At 47.4% G+C, this 24517-nt stretch overlaps 1 protein-coding gene and 1 long non-coding RNA gene across 5 annotated transcripts in view; one reads left to right on the top strand and one right to left on the bottom strand.

Annotated features, from left to right (window-relative positions):
• The window catches only part of WNK3 (WNK lysine deficient protein kinase 3), a 258491-nt gene extending 239176 nt beyond the window's left edge, over positions 1-19315 (bottom strand). Inside the window, exons 1-2 of one of the 4 annotated variants that reach the window (XM_063936367.1) lie at positions 18900-19315; positions 10455-11044 (exon numbers count right to left, since the gene is read on the bottom strand). In XM_063936367.1, the coding sequence (XP_063792437.1) occupies positions 10455-10982 (528 nt within the window). In that variant the 5' untranslated portion in view covers positions 10983-11044; positions 18900-19315. Of the gene's footprint in view, positions 1-10454; positions 11045-18446; positions 18877-18899 lie in introns of those variants that run through there. The other 3 variants (XM_063936369.1, XM_063936368.1, XM_063936366.1) reach the window with 3 other exon arrangements.
• LOC134948414 (uncharacterized) overlaps positions 15882-24517 on the top strand; it is a 42509-nt gene continuing 33873 nt past the window's right edge. Inside the window, exon 1 of the long non-coding RNA XR_010182952.1 lies at positions 15882-15998. This is a non-coding gene — a long non-coding RNA (uncharacterized LOC134948414). The remainder of the gene's footprint in view (positions 15999-24517) is intronic.

Genomic DNA, 24517 nt, shown 5'->3' with positions numbered 1-24517 from the left:
TAATCAGACAAATGAAAGGAAGCTACATATTAACCTAATGAAAGCAAATCAGTGTCCACAAGGAAGCTAATGAATACCTTTCTTTACTCGTGTATTATCCATTAATGCCCCAAGAAACAGTAGGATAAAACAAAACATGCTCTCTGTAGTCAACCACTTCTACAACCCAAGTGTCAGGAATGTTGTACGGCAGTAAAAACAGGTCAGATAGGGGAGGATGAAACAGCCTATATATCCACCAAGTGCCAAACTCCCCAAGTCACCGTCACTTCTGTCCCCAATAACAGAGAACTAAGGGGTTGAAGTACCAAGCAGTGAAAAGGGTGAAGAGGACCAGTGAGAAGTTGTTCAATCAACTTCGAGGAGTTATTTATGATGCACATTTTATAAAATTAAAAAGGTATATGCTGATTGGTTGCCATGGGCAACTTCTCCACTGCTTGATACATCAACCCCTTCATCTGTACGCTCATCTAACCCTACAACCTGCCCATTTCATCATATTCCATCCCAACTCCTTTGCCCCCCTCAGCCACTGCATGGATACAGTATTTGGAAAACGTATTATATACGTATTACTCGAGTTGGTGCGTGTAATTAGCTCCATGGTTACTGGTGGAGTAGGTCACAAGTGTTCAATGGTGCCAATTCAATTGTTTTCCCTAGTGGCTACCACTATGGGGCGCAAAACAGAAAAATTCAATTGTTTCCCTACTGGCTACCACTATGGGGCGCAAAACTGAGAAATTAAATTGTCTGGACGCCCAGTAGATGCAGAAGTGACATTTCTTCTTGCAGCTTCTTGAGGCACCAGAAGAACTGCACGCTAAGTCAGCATCCAAATGGGAGTTTAAACACCCAAAGCAGGACTTTAGACGGGTTAGTTGTTTTACGTGGTTAAGCCCTGTTTGTCTGGGTATGACACACAGGCACCCAAACACAATAGAATCCTGATAATTGTTCGGGAGTCTAGACTTTTCCGTTTATACGGGAAAAAAAGACGTAAAAAATAAGATTTTAAACCTACCGGTAAATCTTTTTCTCGTAGTCTGTAGAGGATGCTGGGGGCTCCGTAAATACCATGGGGATAGACGGGCTCCGCAGGAGACATGGGCACTTTAAGAAAGACTTTGACTCTGGGTGTGCACTGGCTCCTCCTCCAGACCTCAGTTAGAGAAACTTTGCCCAGAGGAGACGGACAGTACGAGGAAAGGATTTTAGTTAATCCAAGGGCAAGATTCACACCAGCCACACCGTATAACTTGTGATATACTATCTAGTTAACAGTATGAAAAAACAACATATCATCGGTCCAAAACCAGTGAAACTATAACATAACCCTTATGTAAGCAATAACTATATACAAGTCTTGCAGAAGTAGTTCGCACTTGGGACGGGCGCCCAGCATCCTCTACGGACTACGAGAAAAAAAAAAAGATTTACCGGTAGGTTTAAAATCTTATTTTCTCTAACGTCCTAGAGGATGCTGGGGACTCCGTAAGGAACATGGGGATTATACCAAAGCTCCCAAACGGGCGGGAGAGTGCGGATGACTCTGCAGCACCGATTGAGCAAACAGGAGGTCCTCCTCAGCCAGGGTATCAAACTTATAGAACTTTGCAAAGGTGTTTGACCCCGACCAAGTAGCAGCTCGGCACAGCTGTAGTGCCGAGACCCCTCGGGCAGCCGCCCAAGACGAGCCCACCTTCCTAGTGGAATGGGTCTTAACCGATTTCGGTAACGGCAATCCTGCCGTAGAATGCGCCTGCTGAATCGTGTTACAGATCCAGCGAGCAATAGTCTGCTTTGAAGCAGGGCCGCCAACCTTGTTGGCTGCATACAAGACAAACAGTGCTTCTGTTTTTCTGATCCTAGCCGTTCTGGCCACGTAAATTTTCAAAGCCCTGACCACATCCAGGGACTCTGAATCCTCCAAGTCACGTGTAGCCACAGGCACGACAATAGGTTGATTCATATGAAAGGATGAGACCACCTTAGGTAGGAATTGAGGACGGGTCCGCAATTCCGCTCTATCCATATGGAAAACCAGATAGGGGCTTTTATGAGATAAAGCCGCCAATTCCGAAACTCGCCTAGCCGAAGCCAAGGCTAACAACATGACCACCTTCCAAGTGAGATATTTCAACTCCACTGTTTTAAGTGGTTCAAACTAGTGATGAGCGGATTCGGTTTTACTCGGTTTTACTCGGTTCTCAAAACCGAATCTTATTGACTCACTGATGTCACGTGTTTTGGATAGCCAATAAGATTCGGTTTTGAAAACAGAGTAAAACCGAATCCGCTCATCACTAGTTCAAACCAATGTGACTTAAGGAAACTTAACACCACGTTAAAGGTCCCAAGGCGCCACCGGAGGTACAAAAGGAGGCTGAATATGCAGTGCTCCCTTCACAAAAGTCTGTACTTCAGGTAAAGAGGCCAATTCCTTTTGAAAGAAAATGGATAAGGCCGAAATCTGAACTTTAATGGAGCCTAACTTTAGGCCCAAATTCACTCCAGTCTGTAGGAAGTGAAGAAAACGGCCTAGATGAAATTCTTCCGTAGGAGCATTCCTGGCCTCACACCAAGAAATATATTTACGCCATATTCGGTGATAATGTTTAGATGTTTAGTCCTTCCTAGCCTTTATTAACGTAGGAATAACTTCATCCGGAATACCTTTTTCCGCTAGGATCCGGCGTTCAACCGCCATGCCGTCTAACGCATCCGCGGTAAGTCTTGGAAAAGACAGGGACCTTGTTGTAACAGGTACTGCCTTAGAGGAAGAGGCCACGGATCTTCTGTGAGCATTTCCTGCAGATCCGGATACCAGGTCCTTCGTGGCCAATCCGGAACAATGAGAATTGTTCTCACTCCTCTTTTTCTTATTATCCTCAACACCTTGGGTATGAGAGGAAGAGGAGGAAACACAGACCGACTGGAACACCCACGGTGTCACTAGGGCGTCCACAGCTACCGCCTGAGGGTCTCTTGACCTGGCGCAATACCTTTGTAGCTTTTTGTTGAGACGGGATGCCATCATGTCTATTTGGGGCAGTCCCCACCGACTTGCAATCTGCGTGAAGACTTCTTGATGAAGTCCCCACTCTCCCGGATGCAGGTCGTGTCTGCCGAGGAAGTCTGCTTCCCAGTTGTCCACTCCCGGAATGAACACTCCTGACAGAGCGCTTACATGATTCTCCGCCCAGCAAAGAATTCTGGTGGCTTCTGCCATTGCCACTCTGCTCCTTGTGCTGCCTTGGCGGTTTACATGAGCTACTGTGGTGACGTTGTCTGACTGGATCAGAACTGGTCGATCGCGAAGTAAGATCTCCGCTTGACGTAGGGCGTTGTATATGGCCCTTAGTTCCAGGAAGTTGATGTGAAGACAAGTCTCTTGACTTGACCAAAGGCCTTGGAAATTTCTTCCCTGTGTGACTGCTCCCCAACCTCGGAGGCTCGCGTCCGTGGTCATCAGGATCCAGTCCTGAATGCCGAACCTGCGGCCCTCTAGAAGGTGAGCACTTTTCAGCCACCACAGGGGGAGGGGGGACAGGGTGATCCGCTGATGCATTTGCAGATGTGAACCGGACCATTTGTCCAATAGGTCCCATTGGAATGTCCCTGCATGGAATCTGCCGCAGGGAATGGCTTTGTATGTCGCCAACATTTTTTCCAGGACTTTAGGGCAATGACGTATTGACACTTGTTTTGGCTTCAACAGGTTCTGCGCTTTTTCTGTCGGAAGAAAAATCCTCTTCTGGTCTGTGTCCAGAATCATGCCCAAGAAGGGCAGACGATTTGTAGGATTCAGCTGCGACTTTGGAATATTGATAATCCAGCCGTGTCGCTGTAACACAGTCAGTGAAAGTGAGACGCTGTTCAGCAACTTCTCCCGTGATCTCGCTTTTATGAGGAGATCGTCCAAGTACGGGATAATTGTGACACCCTGTTTGCGCAGGAGCACCATCATTTCCGCCATTACCTTGGTGAAAATTCTCGGGGCCGTGGAAAGCCCAAACGGCAACGTCTGAAATTGGTAATGACAATCCAGTACCGCAAATCTCAGATATGCCTGATGAGGAGGATATATGGGAACATGCAGGTATGCATCCTTTATGTCCAGAGATGCCATAAAATCTCCCCCTTCCACGCTGGCGATGACCGCTCTGAGCGATTCCATCTTGAACTTGAACCGTTTTAAGTAAAGATTCAGGGATTTTAAATTCAAAATGGGTCTGACCGAACCATCCGGTTTCGGGACCACAAACAGAGTTGAGTAGTACCCCTTCCCTCTTTGAAGCAGGGGAACCTCTACCACCACTTGTTGAAGACACAATTTGCGAATCGCATGTAACACTATCTCCCTTTCCAGGGGGGAAGTCGGTAGGGCCAATTTGAAAAACCGGCGAGGAGGCACCTCTTCGAATTCCAGCTTGTAACCCTGGGAAACAATTTCTATTGCCCAGGGTTCCACCTCTGAGTGAACCCAGATGTGGCTGAACAGTCGAAGACGTGCCCCCACTGGGGCGGACTCCCTCAGGGGAGCCCCAGCGTCATGCGGTGGATTTTGCAGAGGCCGGGGAGGACTTGTGTTCCTGGGAACTAGCTGCGTTATGCAGCTTCTTCCCTCTGCCCTTACCTCTGGCAAGAAAGGACGATCCACGTACTCTCTTGCTTTTATTGGAACGAAAGGACTGCATTTGATAATGAGGCGCTTTCTTAGATTGTGAGAGAATAGATGGCAAAAAATTCGATTTACCTGCCGTAGCCGTGGAGACGAGGTCTGAGAGGCCCTCTCCAAACAATTCCTCACCCTTGTAAGGCAACAACTCCATATGTCTCTTGGAGTCGGCATCACCTGACCACTTTCGGGTCCATAAGACACGCCTAGCAGAAATAGACATAGCGTTTATCCTGGAACCCAGTAAACTAATGTCTCTTTGAGCATCCCCTCATATATAAGACAGCATATTTTATATGCCCTAGGGTCATTAAAATGGTATCCTTATCAAGGGTCTCAATATCCACTGATCAGGAATCTGTCCATGCTGCTACAGCACTACAAACCCAGGCCGACGCAATAGCCGGTCTGAGTAACGTACCAGAATGTGAGTAAATGGACTTCAAGGTAACCTCCTGCTTGCGGTCAGCAGGATCCTTGAGGGTAGCCGTGTCTTGGGATGGAAGCGCTATCTTTTTTGATAAGCGCGTCAAAGCTTTGTATACCCTAAGGGAGGATTCCCACCGGATTCTGTCCTGCGACGGTAAAGGATACGCTATTAGAATCCTTTTGGGAATCTGCAGTTTTTTGTCTGGAGTTTGCCACGCTTTTTCGCATAATTCGTTCAGCTCATGTGATGAGGGAAAGGTGACCTCAGGTTTCTTTCCCTTATACATGTGTACCCTCGTGTCAGGGACAGGGGGTTCCTCAGTGATATGCAAAACATCTTTTATTGCGATAATCATATATCGAATACATTTAGCCACCATTGGCTGTAATTTTGCATCATCGTAGTCGACACTGGAGTCTGAATCCGTGTCGGTATCTGTGTCAACTATTTGGGATAGTGGGCGCTTCTGAGACCCGAAGGTCCAGGCGACATTGGGACAGGCATGGGATGACTCCCTGACTGTACCCCAGCTTCAGCTTTGTCTAATCTTTTGTGCAATAAATTAACATTAGCACTTAAAACATTCCACATATACATCCAGTCAGGTGTCGGCACTGCCGACGGAGACCTAACATTCACACACTCCCCCTCCTCCTTAGGTGAGCCTTCAATCTCAGACATGTCGACACACGCATACCGACACACCACACACACACAGGGAAGCTCTTTTCTAAAGACAGGTTCCCCACCAGGCCCTTTGGAGAGACCAAGAGAGAGTATGCCAGCACACACCCCAGCGCTATATGACCCAGGAAAAAACACAGTATGTTTACCCAGTAGCGCTTTTGTTATTTATATGCGCCAATTATGTGCCCCCCCCCCCCTCTACTTTAACACCCTTCTTTCACCGTGTGTTAAGCAGGGGAGAGTCCGGGGAGCTTCCTCTCAGCGGTGCTGTGGAGAAAAATGGCGCTGGTGAGTGCTGAGGGAGAAGCCCCGCCCCCTCGGTGGCGGGCTTCTGTCCCGCTCAAATTTCTCAACATGGCGGGGGCTCTTTATATACATGTACAGTGCCCAGCTGTACATGTATATATCTATATATGCCACAGGAGAGGTTTATATTGCTGCCCAGGGTGCCCCCCTGCGCCCTTACAGTGACCGAGGTGTGGGAGGTGAATGGGAGCAATGGCGCACAGTTGCAGTGCTGTGCGTTACCTCTATGAAGATCAAGGTGTCTTCTGCAGCCTCTGATGTTCTTTTCCTCAATACTCACCCGGCTTCAATCTTCCGGCTCTGCGAGGAGGACGGCGGCGCGGCTCTAGGACGGACGGCTAGGGTGAGACCTGCGTACCGATCCCTCTGGAGCTAATGGTGTCCAGTAGCCTAAGAAACAGAGCCCTGAAACTCAGAGAAGTGGGTCTGTTTCTCTCTCCTCAGTCCCTCGAAGCAGGGAGTCCGTTGCCAGCAGGCTCCCTGAACATAAAAAACCTAAAATGCTTTCTTTACAGGAAACTCAGGAGAGCTCCTGAAATGCACCCAGTCTCCACTGGGCACAGTATCAAACTGAGGTCTGGAGGAGGGGCATAGAGGGAGGAGCCAGTGCACACCCAGAGTCAAAGTCTTTCTTAAAGTGCCCATGTCTCCTGCGGAGCCCGTCTATCCCCATGGTCCTTACGGAGTCCCCAGCATCCTCTAGGACGTTAGAGAAAAACAATTGAATTGACCCCACTAGGTTTTATTAAGGTATTACCAAGCTGCTAGAAAGGAGAGAATGGGACCAAGGATATAGATGAGAAATACAATGGTGAATGAGCAATGGAATGCTGGTGCTTGTAGTACTAAAAGTTGCATAATTTTCTGGCAGCCATGGGTATGCTGGCACTTGACGTTCTACAAGCACATCTAAACAGCTTAGGCATGCCAGGGCCTGCACTGTAACCTTTAGAGCACCAGCAAAAAAAAAAAATTAAAAAATAAAATACTGATTCCACTAATGAAAGTTTATTACCCCATTCCAACCACACCAGGGGGCTTATGAAATAGCCTGCGAGAAGCAGGCTGTGCGGGAATTCTGGCGAGTATGCTCTAGTTTTGCTTTGTAAATGATTGGCGCTTTAAAAATACTATCACACTTGCTGGAATTCCTACACAGCCTGAATCCCGCAGGATATTACATGAGCCCACCGGGGTGTGGGAAAAGCCCCTGAACTTTTAATACCGGGCTGTATTACTCATAGGAAGGTGTATTTTTTGTGGACCCTAGGGAATTCTGCCTCGTGCTGAACAGGTTAGGTCTGCTGGTCACTAGAGCAGCGACTCCAAGCTGCGGGTTTCCATGTTAAACCATCAACAGCCTTGCCTGTTATTGTCTAGTGCTGGTAGCAGCTTTTCAGGGGACCTCTACACTGTATGACCCCCTCAATTTTGCGCCTGCTAGCCCAGGAGGTGCGAGTGCTATCGCAGATGACACTTGATCAAGATATCCCCTAATGCCAAACCTCACTCCTCTTATACTAAACTCTCCAAATCTGTCAAATAATGCTCCCCAAAAGCAGAAAACTAAAGGGCTGATTCAGAGACAGTCTGCGTGCGAGGCCCTTCTCCTTCTGGCTGCATCCAGGAAGGATGCGGCCGCAAGATTTTTGACAGCAGCTGGCATTCGGACGCAGTGTTGGGGGGCGTGGTAGACCAGGAGCATTTTCGGGAAGACTGCATGATGTCACACACAGCCTCTCTAATTAAAATTGAGCAGATACTATGCAAGTGTGTAACTGGCCTTAAGCCTCAACTCAAAATTATTTCCTTTTGTCCTCTAAAACCTTCATTTATTTCTACTATGTAAGCCCACATTTTACGTATGTCCTTTTTTAACCACTGTCTAGCACTGCATTGTACCTTAACTCATTGGGCAGTATTCAATTGTTTCCTCCGCCAACAGCTATTCAAATGTTTCTGCCAACAGGCACAATATTTCAGCACGCTACCCCCAGGGGTGGCAAGTTGAAATGCGTGAAGAGTAACCCGTTTGGGTGCCCAAATTGAACTTTTCACGCTCATTAGTTTAGTCGAGTTTAGCCGCTTTACGCAGCTAAACCCGACTGCTATGGGCACGATATGAAAGATAATGGATATGAAAGATAATGAATATCGCCCTGCGATCTCCCATCACTTAAGATTGGAGATCAGGCACGATATAACAATTGAATACTGCCCATTATATACTGTACATCGATAATCTTCTACTGTAGCTACTATGCACTCACAACCCTCATTTTCTCTGTCTGTAGTGCATTTTAATACATACAGACAAACAAAAATGCATTACAATGCATAGAAACCAAACATGTGTAATGGAAATGTACATATGTGGTAGGTTTGTCTAAAATGTGCATCCTGTTTTAATCATTTAGCATTCCCGTTCAAATTAACAAAGTACTGAGCAATTCAGGGAAAACGCAGAGGTTTTTTTTCTAACGCATAGCAAAACTTCCAAACAGAACAGAGCAATGTAAATTAAACCTTGGAGGAAAATTAATATTTGCTGTAATTATTAAGTACACAACAGAAGCAGGTATTTATCCATGTGTCTCTTAATAGCAACTGGCTAATGGAAAAAAAATAAGAACCACTACAAGGTCAGCACTTGGAAATTCCTGTTTCACAATCCACAGAACATTATTAGTTACTGCAGCTGCCCACCAACTGCAAACCTGTATGTGCATTAGTATGCGCTTTGAAGCATTTCCTTCACAAACAGGACGCAATTTATGTCACAATAGGATTTACAAGAAAGGTCCACATCCGTTTCTAGCTTTCCGCTACTCCCGCACGAACCTTACACTTGCTACGCTGCTCCCAATTAAAGCAATAGCCTCCCAACTGCCTTCATTTACTTGTCTCACAGTTCCATCACTCCACGCTGTTACTATGTAATGGGTGTGAATGCAATTATCCTAATATTAGAACGGAGTACGCTACTTCGGTAAACGTGACATTTTTATTATGATATTTGACACTATAAACCCAACTCCATACTCTAACTGCTTTACCCGAAATGAATTTGCCCCAGCAAACAGACTGCAATAACTGAATGAACTACAGTATAAATGACCTGGTTTTAAATGATCTGCCTATCACACAAGCATTATGTCTCTGTTGCATGCGACACTGATGGACAAGGACCTGGATGGAAGTTTTTATTTGGATTTTTTTATTTGTGTCTCTGCTTTTTAAACGTATTACTTCTTGTTATTTATGTGCATAAATTGGAATGTGGTCGGGATCCCAATGGGTCAGAATCCAGACGGAACCCGAAGGTAGGTACAGGGGGCGGTTAGGGTTAGGCTGCGGGAGGGGACAACTAGGGTTTGGGATAGTGGTTGGGTTAAAATACTTAACGGGATACCGCTGTCAGCATCCTGACCGCTGGAATTACTTACCCAACCCCATAAATTAGCTCCTTACTTTACACTGATCTGTACTAGAATATGTTCTATTGTACAAGACTGGTCTAACTTTATTTATAATGTATAGGAAACAGAACTGCATGAAAACAGACTTCAGAGCTTACCGCCTTAAGTAAATAACATTAAAATACCATGGGGTCAATTCAATTTGCTGACTGTTGAATAGCGCCGGGAATTAGCTCCCGTCGCTATTCAATTCTGCTCATGTTAAGTCGGCGAATGTCCGTTCTCCCGGACTTCACAGGTCTATTTGTCGGGAGAACGGGCATTCTCCGACTTAACTCGGGGGTGCGAGAGGAATTCCCGACAATTAAGTGTCTACGGCGCTGTATTGAATAGAGCCAATTCCCGGCGCAATTCAACAGTCTGCAAATTAAATTGACCCCCATGTTTGGGAATCTGATCTGGGGTTTTTTGTTTGTTTTTTTGCATCGTTTCTCACACTAGAAACTTGAGTAGACACCCAGGACAATTTTACATGTATCCAGCAACGTCATGCTTTGCTTTCAGGCTTCGATAGCCAATGAGCATCATGATACTGAGAGCAATGGGAGTAACAGTCAACATACTGTAGGAAGAGGCCTAAAGCAAGGAATACACCATGTTTATTCTAGTGCAGACCATATGTCATGACACCCCATTACGATGACACAGAGCAAACAAAGAAACTTACCAAGAGCACGTGGAGGGAGATTTATTAACATTAAAAACCCTCACTTGTCTCAGAAACACCCTCTGCAGCAAATGAAAGGTACAGTCGCAAACTAAAACATTCCAGGAAGTTTAAAAGCAAACAGGATTCAGCACCCAGCACGGACTAACAGCTATACAGAGCTCATTTGTAAAGTAAGAGTCAAAGCAAAACTGGACTAACCTGAAGCTCACACCAGGCAACTTCTACCCAAGTCTCAGTGTCCAAACCTTTGAAGACCGTCTTAAAAGCCCCACGGCCCAACTCAATATCAAACTTCAGGAACCGTCCGCTGGGAGAGGTTGCCACAGCTTTCATTTCTGCCTCCTCTTCCATTTCTTTCTCAGTTTTTTCCCTAGGGGAATCTTTAGAGGCCTCCGATACAACTTTGGGCTCATTCTTGCCCTCTTGGCCTGCATCTATGGCATTTGGTATTTGACTGCCCAGCTGCTGCTGGCCCACACAGTCCACGACCTTCTCCTCTTTGATGGGTTGCTCCAGGATTCCATCATCTTCCGTAATGTCTACACTCTTACGAAAGAAGCGCTTTCTTTCACTGGTCCCAGAGGCAGAAAGAGACTTTTCTCTATCCTCCATGCTTGCTTGCTGGGTCAGGGAAGAGTCCTTAGGGACCGGGTTCTTTTCTACGGAAAACCCAGCTGGTTTGTCAGACTCATCTGTGCTTGTAGGCTCTCCAGAGTCAGTAGCCATTTTCCTCAGGTTTGTGGTTCAACTTTTCAATGTACAATAGATAAGCCTTACAAAATCAAAGCCTGCAGAGAGAGAAAAAAAAAATATATATATATATAATCCATATGTAAATACCACAGCTAGAAATACTAGAAATGAAAATATAAACAGTGAACAAAGATGCCAGTCTTCTGTGTACTTTGGTATTGCCACAGCAAAGTACATCCTTGTAAGCATGCCAAAAACACTGATCAGGTGACTTACACTGCACAATGTAAACACAAGGCAGGCCCAGCGCATTTAAACCTCATGGTCCTCTAGCTGCATGCCAACTTAACAATCTAGCAATGGTTTGGGATCTCTACCATAACAATGTCCTGTTATGTCTACAAATTACTCCTATGCAATCACCACCTGATTCAGATTAGGAAAAAAATAAAAAGCGCAGCATATACAAAACACCTGCACTATAGACCTATAATAAAGAGGTTTCAAACTGATAGTCGTAAAGGTATTCAGCAAAAAGTTGTCAAAATAGTACTAATAAGAAAATAAATTATGTAATACATACAAGAGTGATAAAAGTGAACACTGCCTGCTATTACCTTCTCAGTAATAAAGCATATGGTCATTTATCGCCTTACTGTCCATAGCTAAAATGCTTAAGTAGTTAGATCACTGCAGTGCTAAACTTTGTTACTTAAGTTACAGCCTCCCAGTGCATCCCCCCCACCTCCCTCCCTCCCCTCCAAAGTCCTTATTCTGCAATACAGTCTGACATCCTGGATCAATTCCACAGTTAACCCTTGTGGTGTTTGAAGAATGCTTTCTACTGCTGGCTCCATTTCAGAGAATTCATTTGGCAAGTAACCATTTGTCTTCACTGCACCTATTGCTGGGACAATCCTAGAATAAATCATTTTTTAAAAGCCAAAAAAAAAAAAACCCTGTAATGTAGTTCTGCATCAAATCTAAAATTACCACAATTTTTTGGTGAACAAATGGTCATTATAAGCATGCTACATAAGTTTGAAGAACTCTAAAAAGTACCTGACCACCCAATAATATGCTCAATGGTGTCGATTCAATTCGGCAATTTATGAATAGCGCCGGGAATTAGCTCCCGACGCTATTCAATTCAGCTGCTAGTTACCCGCAATTGTCGGGAATTCTTCTCTCATCCCCGGGGGGTGAGAGAAGAAAACCGACAAAAGTGCTGCAACGCGGCCGGCGCGAGGCTGATTCTGACGGGAATAAGCATCGCCGCGGGTAGTTAAGTCGGAAAATGCCTGTTCTCCCGACAAAACTACCTGTTAAGTCGGCGAGAACGGGCATTCGCTGACTTAACTTTAGCTGAATTGAATAGCGTCGGGAGCAAATCCCCGGCGCTATTCATAAGTTGCCAAATCGACCCCAATGTTTCCATCTTTCAGTTTCAAGTTGTGACAATAGGCATAAAACTGTATGTTCGTCTCACATAATCAAAACCAATTACATGAGTTAAAAATAAAACTTTACCGATATTGTCGCAACTTGAAACCAAAACATAGCAGTTAACAGGCAAGCCTGCACAAATTATATTGCTCATTCAGGTATATTTAGGTCATTATTGCTATGGTTTCAGAGATATGTTGGTCATAATCTTGACGTTATTGGTCATTGTTCTGTGCTGTGGTACCAGAAAATGTCAATAAAACACACTTCTGCGGAAAAGGAAAATTATACCCCTTTTCCGACCTGCAGCTAAATCCCGGGTTTTTGCACATGAACGCGCATCAACCAGGGATTTCTGCATGTGTGAAAGGACACAACTAAGTCCCGGGTTCCCAACCCTGCTCCCGACCAGGGTCATGGAGCAGAGACCTGGGAATTTGCCAGCTGCTAGACCCCGCACATTCCCGGGTCACATGTCTCAAAGGGGTATAATAAAGCTTTCAGACTTCAGAGCTGGGAATTTGCTGGGTTTAGCAGCCAGCAAATTCCTGGGTCTCAGTCCTGACCCTGGGAAAGAGCGGGGTCGTACCCACTTTCACACACGCAGCTCTATCCCAAGTTTTTGAACGAAAACACGTATCAACCCGGGATTTCTGCATGTGTAAAAGGAAACAACCAGGGAATTTGCAAGTTTGTTAGACCCTGAAAATTCCCGTCAATAGTCTGAAAGTGGCATCAGGGACCCAGGACTCAGTCCCAGGTTGTTTGCTTTCACGAGTCTTAAGGGGGGTACTCACGGAGCGATATTCTAAGCAATCTGACTAGATTGCTTAGAATATAAGTCTGATCGCTCCGTGTGTACCCCTTACAGCGATAGCGATGCGCAGCACCGCGCATCGCTATCGCTGCTGCAAGATTGGCCTGCCGTGCAGGCCAATCTAGCAGGTCACTCACTTCACCCGCTGGGTGAAGTGAGCGGCCCCCCGTCTCCCCCCGCACGCTCAGCAGAGATCGCGCTGTGCTGAGTGGCGGGAGAGATGTGTGCTGAGCGGTTCGCTCAGCACACATCTCTCTCCGCATCGGCCCGTCTATATGGGCCTTTACATTTTGCTAGGCTTAAAGGGTTTATGCATTCAGGTGAATATACTGTACATGCTTCCATGCATCTTTAACTACAGTACATACAATGGTTTGATTATCTAGCGATTCTAGCCTCTTTTCCAGAAATGTATTAATTTAAAAAAAACAAAGCATTCATAGTAGTGTTTTAAACAGAGGCATCAACTTTTTGGATAGCTGTGAACTTTTTTCCAGACCATCCCATTGTAACCTACTGGCAGAGAGCAGAAGGCAAGGACTATCATGACAGGTCTGTCACCACTTACAGTCATGAGAACGTTCTTGCTCTGCTTGTTCTCTGATTATAAATACAGTAATAGAATTTGTGTTAACTTTTTTAATTTATGCAAGGTCTCATTTTCTCCGTTTTGTTTTTTTGGGGGTTCACGGCTGTGTTTGTAGATCCGCTCTGTCTCTACAATGGACTAGTAACCTTGTTGTGTCTCTTACTCCATTAAAACCACTTAACTGACGATTTTTCCCTTCAAAAGCATTAACATTGTTTTTTAAAATGTATTTTATTTAATAAAGTTGAAAAAGTATTTTTTTAAATATTTAAACATTATATTATGCAGATCTGCAGAATGGATCTCCTCGTCAAAAACGGGGGGACAGGGTGGGACGGCACAGTTGCATGAAATCTGACCATGCCAGTTAAGTGGTTAAATCAAAGGATCTAGTCCAGGCCCAATGGGCTACATAGACAACAAAACACTCCGTTAAATTAATACCCCTTTTCCACTAGCTCCTTAAAACACGGGTAAATGCGCGGGGGCGCGCATTTACCCTTGTTTTTCCCTAGTGGAAACGGGTCCCCTGGCAAATTCCCGGATCAAGTGATCCGGGAATCCTACCTGGGTAGCTAGCCGGGTTGAACACGTGTTCAACCCGGCTAGCCGTCTAGTGTGAACGGGTGCCGTGTCGAGGCGACACGGCTCCCGTTCACTGTGTATAGGGAGGGCGGCGCTGGGAGACCATGTGATCTCCCAGCGCCGCCACTGCCGCGTCACTAGCAGCGTCACCAACCCGGCAATATGCCGGGTTGGTGAGTGCCGTCATTAGGGGCTGTAGCACGGGTCGCAGCCGTGTCAGGCGACACGGCTGCGACCCGTGCTTTAAGTGGAAAAGGGGTATAAGCTACTTCCTTGTACAACCGCAAATAGTAGCATACCGTTGTAGTCGTAACACTATACAGACAACTTGCACCTCTGGGAACTTAATTCAACACAAAACTTTGTTCAAAATTGTACATGGACAAATAAAGAACATCTAAACTCCCATTTAACCTATATGTAAAGTTCTTGGCCACAAGAGTGGGCACCTTCCCAAAGATTCTATGATCATGTTCCAAAGCAAACAGTGATCAGAAAGATAGGACAATAAATACAAGATACCACAATCTTTTCACGGCAAGTCCAATTATGTTTCATCAATTAAAGTTGTGGCTTCAACAGCTACTTTACAGGGTGTTAATTTGTTGAAAAAATATGAAGTAAAATCTTTCTATTGTACCAGAACTAAAATGTACAGTACACAGAACCTAGAAACAAACACCTCACTCAACTTCTGAGAATCAGTCTTAAAATGCCAAGCATGTCAAAGCCCCGAGCAAAATGTATACATGCAAAAGAAAATACCATTACTTAGCTTCAGCAGAACGCAGGAATATTGCAGATAACAGTGGAAAAACCCAGGTATGCATCTCCTAGAGAACAAGCCTATTCCCTTCAGATCCTTCTCCCAGGCAAACCAAGCCGGCCAAGTCTCTGCAGAAGGGACTCAGGAGTGTGGAAGGCAGAGCGATCACTTTGAAAGAATACAGGCAGTTGTCCTGAAGGAAGTGATCAGGTTTAGATACTAGCTAAACCAGTTTTCTCTCATTCTGGATGAGCTCATCGGATGCCCTTGGGCCCCAAAGAGAAAAATGTAGTTCAGCTACAGGTTATGACCTATGCAAATAGGAATTGGATAAAACTATTTCTAAAGCCCACTGTGTATGCTGGCAGGAAATAATTACCATTTGTAAGCCCCACAATATATAGAAAGAAACATTTCTCCACACAATACAAACCAGAAAACACAGTTACCACACACAATGCAGCAGCGTACTTTTCATTCAGTAGGTTTCCCAGAATTGTACTACTCATTATTCAGTTATGACAAATACATCGGCCAAAAGTTTAATTTGTAACGACATTAAAAAAATAAAAAAATATTGCACAAAACAAACATGCAAAATACAATTAAAGCGACGCTTAACTTTACTGAAGAATAAATTCTGTATGTTTTAACAAAATAACTCAAACCCATACGTTTCTGGGAGGGGGGGTGCCCTTTAAGAAGATCCCATATGGAAAGTACAGTCAGGAAGACATGTAGGTGGGAAACGCAGAACACCTGGCATGGAACATGCGGACAGTAATCATCTATACACAAGGCAGCAAGCGACGAGAACAGGAGAAAAGTCAGCTGAATGAAGACTAAGTGAGTGGCAATGTGGGGAAAGCGTTTGCATCTCTGTCTTTATTACAGCATTCAGCGGCAGGGTTGGTAAGCTGGCACACAGGAGGTTGTTTTTTGTTTTTGTTTTTATCAGCACCGAGAGAACATTTCAGAGAATGAATTACACTAGGCAGACGGCGGAAACCAGTTATCATTTAAACTCCAAATGACATTTAATCACACAGTATACTCAAGAACCTTAATCAATGCAAATAACATAACTTATTCATTACAAGGCAAAGATACGGCAGAGAAAGGTGGAGTTAAGCAGATATAATGCAGACCAAGAAATACAGGCAAGCGAGAAACAAAACTGCACAGACTCTGACCACAGAAATAACTCCGTAGCGAAACACAAGTCCAACAAAAAGAAAAAATAGAGCATATGACTGACACAGGCATCCACCAGAGGACACTTTTATCAGTACTGTATATTAAATGCATATTTTGCCCTGCAATGTTAACAGTTTAGCACATGACCAAGTCATGCATTCTAGTCCTTCTAAAAATATAGCTATCATGTGGGCAAGAGGCAACTGCTACAGAGAACTCCCAACACTATAGGTTTGTGCTCAATGCTATGGTTGCTCTATGGCGAATAACTTATTTCCCCAGCACTGTAAAATAAAAATAAAACATGTTCAATAGGAATTGTAAGATTCCAGCACATTGATATAACCCCAAATTATGTTACTTTACTTGTTCCTTGAATGATTTAAAAAGAAAAAAAAACAATAATAATCCTCTATGAACACAAATGTAATGTCACAAACCATCACTTACAAACACAATCCCAGCTATTGACAGGATTCATCAAACCCCAACAATGCAGCAGGCAACCTACAAATCCAGCATAAAATCAATAAACGACTCAATAACAAAACAAAAAAGTCCATGGCATACATGACTGAGGAGGGGAGCAACACATGGTAGACACTCATGCCCCCAGCTGGGGGGGTGACAGGAGATGCACAGTGCATGGCATACATGACTGAAGAGGGGAGCAACACATGGTAGACACTCATGCCCCCAGCTGGGGGGGTGACAGGAGATGCACAGTGCATGGCATACATGACTGAAGAGGGGAGCAACACATGGTAGACACTCATGCCCCCAGCTGGGGGGGGTGACAGGAGATGCACAGTGCATGGCATACATGACTGAGGAGGGGAGCAACACATGGTAGACACTCATGCCCCCAGCTGGGGGTGTGACAGGAGATGCACAGTGCATGGCATACATGACTGAGGAGGGGGGCAACACATGGTAGACACTCATGCCCCCAGCTGGGGGGTGACAGGAGATGCACAGTGCATGGCATACATGACTGAAGAGGGGAGCAACACATGGTAGACACTCATGCCCCCAGCTGGGGGGGTGACAGGAGATGCACAGTGCATGGCATACATGACTGAAGAGGGGAGCAACACATGGTAGACACTCATGCCCCCAGCTGGGGGGGTGACAGGAGATGCACAGTGCATGGCATACATGACTGAAGAGGGGAGCAACACATGGTAGACACTCATGCCCCCAGCTGGGGGGGTGACAGGAGATGCACAGTGCATGGCATACATGACTGAGGAGGGGGGCAACACATGGTAGACACTCATGCCCCCAGCTGGGGGGTGACAGGTGATGCACAGAGCATGGCATACATGACTGAGGAGGGGGGCAACACATGGTAGACACTCATGCCCCCAGCTGGGGGGTGACAGGAGATGCAGTGCATGGCATACATGACTGAGGAGGGGGGCAACACATGGTAGACACTCATGCCCCCAGCTGGGGGGTGACAGGAGATGCACAGAGCATGGCATACATGACTGAGGAGGGGGGCAACACATGGCAGACACTCATGCCCCCAGCTGGGGGGTGACAGGAGATGCACAGAGCATGGCATACATGACTGAGGAGGGGGGCAACACATGGTAGACACTCATGCCCAGAGCTGGGGGGTGACAGGAGATGCAGTGCATGGCATACATGACTGAGGAGGGGAGCAACACATGGCAGACACTCATGCCCCCAGCTGGGGGGTGACAGGAGATGCACAGTGCATGGCATACATGACTGAGGAGGGGGGCAACACATGGCAGACACTCATGCCCCCAGCTGGGGGGTGACAGGAGATGCACAGTGCATGGCATACATGACTGAGGAGGGGGGCAACACATGGCAGACACTCATGCCCCCAGCTGGGGGGTGACAGGAGATGCACAGAGCATGGCATACATGACTGAGGAGGGGAGCAACACATGGCAGACACTCATGCCCCCAGCTGGGGGGTGACAGGAGATGCACAGTGCATGGCATACATGACTGAGGAGGGGAGCAACACATGGCAGACACTCATGCCCCCAGCTGGGGGGTGACAGGAGATGCACAGTGCATCAGGCTATGCAAATAGCTGTAGAGACGCTGCTATACCTGGAGAGGTCAGCCCAGATGTGAGCACATCACCCGGCCGGTGCCCGCAGGCACGTCCATACACCAGTGCTGGGTCTCCCTCCCCGGCTAGCGATCCTACCAGGCTGATAACGGTTTCACCGGCAGATAACGGCGCCCGGCCGCCCCCCTCTCTCCCTGCCACCGGCGCCTGTGTGCTGTCAGGGGGTAGGGGGTGATGAGGCCCAGCGTTACACAGAGGGGGCGGTGGAGAGGGGGGCGCCGGTTACACGCCGCCCGCTGCCGCCTCTCAGTCAATCAGTCAGCCTCAGCAGCAGCTGCCAGCCAGCACCGAGCAGGATGCGCGAGCCCGGGGAAGCGAGAGCGCGCGCACCCCACTTCTCCTCACACGCGCGCCCCCGACGCTTATCAAAAGGTAGGGGGGGTCGTTAGAGTAATATATAATGTTTAACTAGACAAATGACCGGCACTCACACATACGTGGGGTAGAGACACGACACAGCCCCTGGGAATGAATGGAGGAGACCAGCCGGAGACAATGGACCGTAAAAAGGCTGCGCTGCATACACCGGTGTATGAGTGTGTGTGACCGCACCAATGCTACACCGTACCATGCGGGTGATGTACGCGTAAGGGGCTTCTCCTCCGCCTGCCCGGGAGACCCCCCCGCCACCGCCATTCAATGGACAATGAAAAAAAAAATGGTCTGGTCCGCGTCTCCCTCTCTCGCTCTCTCTCCGCCGCGTGCACCTGGCGTTCACGCTCACACACGCGTGCGCGCTCTCGCTCCTTCTTCTAAAGCCCCGGAGCCAGCTGCAGAGGCAGAGAAGGGGAGTAGCAGCGCGAGGGCCGGCGCGCGCCCGCACGGAGCTAGGGTGGGTTGCACAACGTCACGCGACGGCGGTGCCCGCTGGGAGATGTAGTTTTTTTTCCCCCCTATATTCTTCGGGCTTGCCGCCACCGTTACAGTACCACCTGCATATTAGTACAGTGTGTGTGAGGGCAGCTCATGTCACTGCCTCTTAGCTACTGCTCCTGGTGGTGGTGGTAATACTATAGTAGGAGGCATACTTATAATGCACGGTGTGCCCGAGGAAATTAAGAATATTTGGGGTCTCTTTACTAAACCTTGGCGAGAGATTAAGTACCAGCCAATCAGCTACCGACTGTCATATTACAAGATGTGCTAGAATAATGACAGGAGCTGATTGGTTGGTTCTTTATCTCCATCCTCTTTCTCTCGAAGGCTTAAGATGCATACAAATAACACACTGAGCTATTTTCCCAGTGCCCAGAGATGCTCAGTGGGAGACTGTGGAAAGTGCTTCACTCGGCTGTTAAAACAGCCCGACAGGCTGCGGCGGCGGCTAGCGAAGATGCGGGAGCGTGCACCAGCACTCATCGCCTGCCCATACACACTGGCCGAGTTTGAGCTCAAAACACCAAAAGTGAGCTACTTTGCGCTCCTAATCGGCTAGTGTGTACGGGCCATTAGTAATACCCCTTTCAGACTTACATAGCCGTGTCGGCTTGAGACCCCTTTCAGACTTGCGGCCCGACCCGGCATATTGCCAGGTTGGTGACCTCACCACTGACGCTGCCGGAGGCTGCGCTTGGAGATAATCATCTCCAAGCGCCGCTGCCTCCTCTTATGCAGAAAACGGGTGCGGGGTCGCCGTGACCTGGCTTACCCGTTCACACTGCACGCATCCCAGGTCGATTCCGGATTCAACCCAGGTCACGACCTGGTATGAAATGCCGGGCCGCTCGAACCGGGAAATTGCTTTAGGACACATTCAGACTAAGCAAAATCCCGGATTGATGCGTGTTCACTTGTAATAACCTGGGAAATTTTTGCTAGTCTGAAAGGGATATAAATAGACCCCCCTATCTGTACATATCACAGCTATAAGGATTCTTTTTGCAATCATTTTACTGTAGTAAGTAAAATGAGTTAGTTACTGTAAGTTACTGCCTTCGGATACTGGGCAGGCTGCTGTGGCAGGCACAGCTTACAAGCTGAGGGCTCGCTCTCCATCCAGCCATCACCAATGAGCCAGCACCATCTGTAGATGACATTAGCTCACGCATGCAAGAGACGCAAAGCTTCATTCTTTCTGTGTTTAAATACCTGCCCAGAGAAAACTATGGGGACCATTGATAAAAGGGCTGATGGACAGAAAGCAGTTCTTCCCTTAAAATATGCAGAAACAATTTCCCATGTTTGAGGGCAGAATTAATTATCGCTGGAATCTTTTAGGAGACTGTGTTAAGCGCCGGGTAGGCTGAACATGGCAGGATTGAGGCAATGGGAAAGCTGAACACAGGGGATGCACAAAGCCATAACATGGAGAGGCTGAATACAAGAGAGGAGCAAAGCCATAACATGGGGAGGCTGGATACAAGGGAGGAGCAAAGCCATAACATGGGGAGGCTGGATACAAGGGAGGAGCAAAGCCATAACATGGAGAGACTGGATACAAGGGAGGAGCAAAGCCATAACATGGAGAGGCTTAATACAAGAGAGGAGCAAAGCCATAACATAGAGAGGCTGGATACAAGGGAGGAGCAAAGCCATAACATGAGAGGCTGGATACAAGGGAGGAGCAAAGCCATAACATGGGGAGGCTGGATACAGGGGATGCACAAAGCCATAACATGGAGAGGCTGGATACAAGGGAGGAGCAAAGCCATAACATGGAGAGGCTGGATACAAGGGAGGAGCAAAGCCATAACATGGAGAGGCTGGATACAAGGGGGGAGCAAAGCCATAACATAGAGAGGCTGGATACAAGGGAGGAGCAAAGCCATAACATGGGGAGGCTGGATACAAGGGAGGAGCAAAGCCATAACATGGAGAGGCTGAATACAAGAGAGGAGCAAAGCCATAACATGGAGAGGCTGGATACAAGGGAGGAGCAAAGCCATAACATGGAGAGGCTGGATACAAGGGAGGAGCAAAGCCATAACATGGAGAGGCTGTATACAGGGGAGGAGCAAATCCATAACATGGAGAGGCTGTATACAGGGGAGGAGCAAAGCCATAACATGGAGAGGCTGAATACAAGAGAGGAGCAAAGCCATAACATGGAGAGGCTGGATACAAGGGAGGAGCAAAGCCATAACATGGAGAGGCTGGATACAAGGGAGAAGCAAAGCCATAACATGGAGAGGCTGGATACAAGGGAGGAGCAAAGCCATAACATGGAGAGGCTGGATACAAGGGAGGAGCAAAGCCATAACATGGAGAGGCTGGATACAAGGGAGGAGCAAAGCCATAACATGGAGAGGCTGGATACAGGGGAGGAGCAAAGCCATAACATGGAGAGGCTGGATACAAGGGAGGAGCAAAGCCATAACATGGAGAGGCTGTATACAGGGGAGGAGCAAAGCCATAACATGGAGAGGCTGTATACAAGAGAGGAGAAAGCCATAACATGGAGAGGCTGGATACAAGGGGGGAGCAAAGCCATAACATGGAGAGGCTGCATACAAAGGAGGAGCAAAGCCATAACATGGAGAGGCTGGATACAAGGGAGGAGCAAAGCCATAACATGGAGAGGCTGGATACAAGGGAGGAGCAAAGCCATAACATGGAGAGGCTGGATACAAGGGAGAAGCAAAGCCATAACATGGAGAGGCTGGATACAAGGGAGGAGCAAAGCCATAACATGGAGAGGCTGGATACAAGGGAGGAGCAAAGCCATAACATGGAGAGGCTGGATACAAGGGAGGAGCAAAGCCATAACATGGAGAGGCTGGATACAAGGGAGGAGCAATGCCATAACATGGAGAGGCTGTATACAAGAGAGGAGAAAGCCATAACATGGAGAGGCTGGATACAAGGGGGGAGCAAAGCCATAACATGGAGAGGCTGGATACAAGGGGGGAGCAAAGCCATAACATGGAGAGGCTGGATACAAGGGAGGAGCAAAGCCATAACATGGAGAGGCTGGATACAAGGGAGGAGCAAAGCCATAACATGGAGAGGCTGGATACAAGGGAGAAGCAAAGCCATAACATGGAGAGGCTGGATACAAGGGAGGAGCAAAGCCATAACATGGAGAGGCTGGATACAAGGGAGGAGCAAAGCCATAACATGGAGAGGCTGGATACAAGGGAGAAGCAAAGCCATAACATGGAGAGGCTGGATACAAGGGAGGAGCAAAGCCATAACATGGAGAGGCTGGATACAAGGGAGGAGCAAAGCCATAACATGGAGAGGCTGGATACAAGGGAGGAGCAAAGCCATAACATGGAGAGGCTGGATACAAGGGAGGAGCAATGCCATAACATGGAGAGGCTGTATACAAGAGAGGAGAAAGCCATAACATGGAGAGGCTGTATACAAGGGAGGAGCAAAGCCATAACATGGAGAGGCTGGATACAAGGGGGGAGCAAAGCCATAACATGGAGAGGCTGGATGCAGGGGAGGAGGAAAGCCATAACATGGAGAGGCTGTATACAAGGGGGGAGCAAAGCCATAACATGGAGAGGCTGTATACAGGGGAGGAGCAAAGCCATAACATGGAGAGGCTGTATACAGGGGAGGAGCAAAGCCATAATATGGAGAGACTGGATACAGGGGAGGAGGAAAGCCATAACATGGAGAGGCTGGATACAGGGGAGGAGAAAGCCATAACATGGAGAGGCTGTATACAGGGGAGGAGGAAAGCCATAACATGGAGAGGCTGGATACATGGGAGGAGCAAAACTATATAACATGGAGAGTCTGGATACAGGGGAGGAGCAAAGCCATAACATGGAGAGGCTGGATACAAGGGAGGAGCAAAGCCATAACATGGAGAGGCTGGATACAGGGGAGGAGCAAAACTATATAACATGGAGAGGCTGGATACAAGAGAGGAGCAAAGCCATTACATGGGGAGGCTGGATACAGGGAAGGAGCAAAGCCATAACATGGAGAGGCTGGATACAAGAGAGGAGCAAAGCCATAACATGGAGAGGCTGTATACAAGGGAGGAGCAAAGCCATAACATGGAGAGGCTGTATACAAGAGAGGAGCAAAGCCATAACATGGAGAGGCTGTATACAGGGAAGGAGCAAAGCCATAACATGGAGAGGCTGGATACAGGGGAGGAGCAAAGCCATAACATGGAGAGGCTGGATACAGGGGAGGAGCAAAGCCATAACATGGAGAGGCTAGATACAAGGGAGGAGCAAAGCCATAACATGGAGAGGCTGGATACAAGGGAGAAGCAAAGCCATAACATGGAGAGGCTGGATACAAGGGAGGAGCAAAGCCATAACATAGAGAGGCTGGATACAAGGGAGGAGCAAAGCAAAGCCATAACATGGAGAGGCTAGATACAAGGGAGGATCAAAGCCATAACATGGAGAGGCTGGATACAAGGGGGGAGCAAAGCCATAACATGGAGAGGCTGGATACAAGGGGGGAGCAAAGCCATAACATGGAGAGGCTGAATACAAGAGAGGAGCAAAGCCATAACATGGAGAGGCTGGATACAAGGGGGGAGCAAAGCCATAACATGGAGAGGCTGGATACAAGGGGGGAGCAAAGCCATAACATAGAGAGGCTGGATACAAGGGGGGAGCAAAGCCATAACATGGAGAGGCTGGATACAAGGGAGGAGCAAAGCCATAACATGGAGAGGCTGGATACAAGGGAGGAGCAAAGCCATAACATGGAGAGGCTGGATACAGGGGACTAGAAAGCCATAACATGGAGAGGCTGGATACAAGGGGGGAGCAAAGCCATAACATGGAGAGGCTTGATACAGGAGAGAAGCAAAGCCATAACATGGGGAGGCTGGATACAGGAGAGAAGCAAAGCCATAACATGGAGAGGCTGGAAACAGGGAAGGAGCAATGCCATAACATGGAGAGGCTGAATACAAGAGAGGAGCAAAGCCATAACATGGGGAGGCTGAATACAAGGGGGGAGCAAAGCCATAACATGGAGAGGCTGGATACAGGGGACTAGAAAGCCATAACATGGAGAGGCTGGATACAAGGGGGGAGCAAAGCCATAACATGGAGAGGCTGGATACAAGGGGGGAGCAAAGCCATAACATAGAGAGGCTGAATACAAGAGAGGAGCAAAGCCATAA

This window comes from Pseudophryne corroboree, chromosome 8 (assembly GCF_028390025.1).
Source record: "Pseudophryne corroboree isolate aPseCor3 chromosome 8, aPseCor3.hap2, whole genome shotgun sequence".
NCBI classification, from domain to species: domain Eukaryota; kingdom Metazoa; phylum Chordata; class Amphibia; order Anura; family Myobatrachidae; genus Pseudophryne; species Pseudophryne corroboree.
The sequence above is the reverse complement of the archived record's forward strand: the minus strand, read 5'-3'. Positions and strand labels throughout refer to the sequence as shown.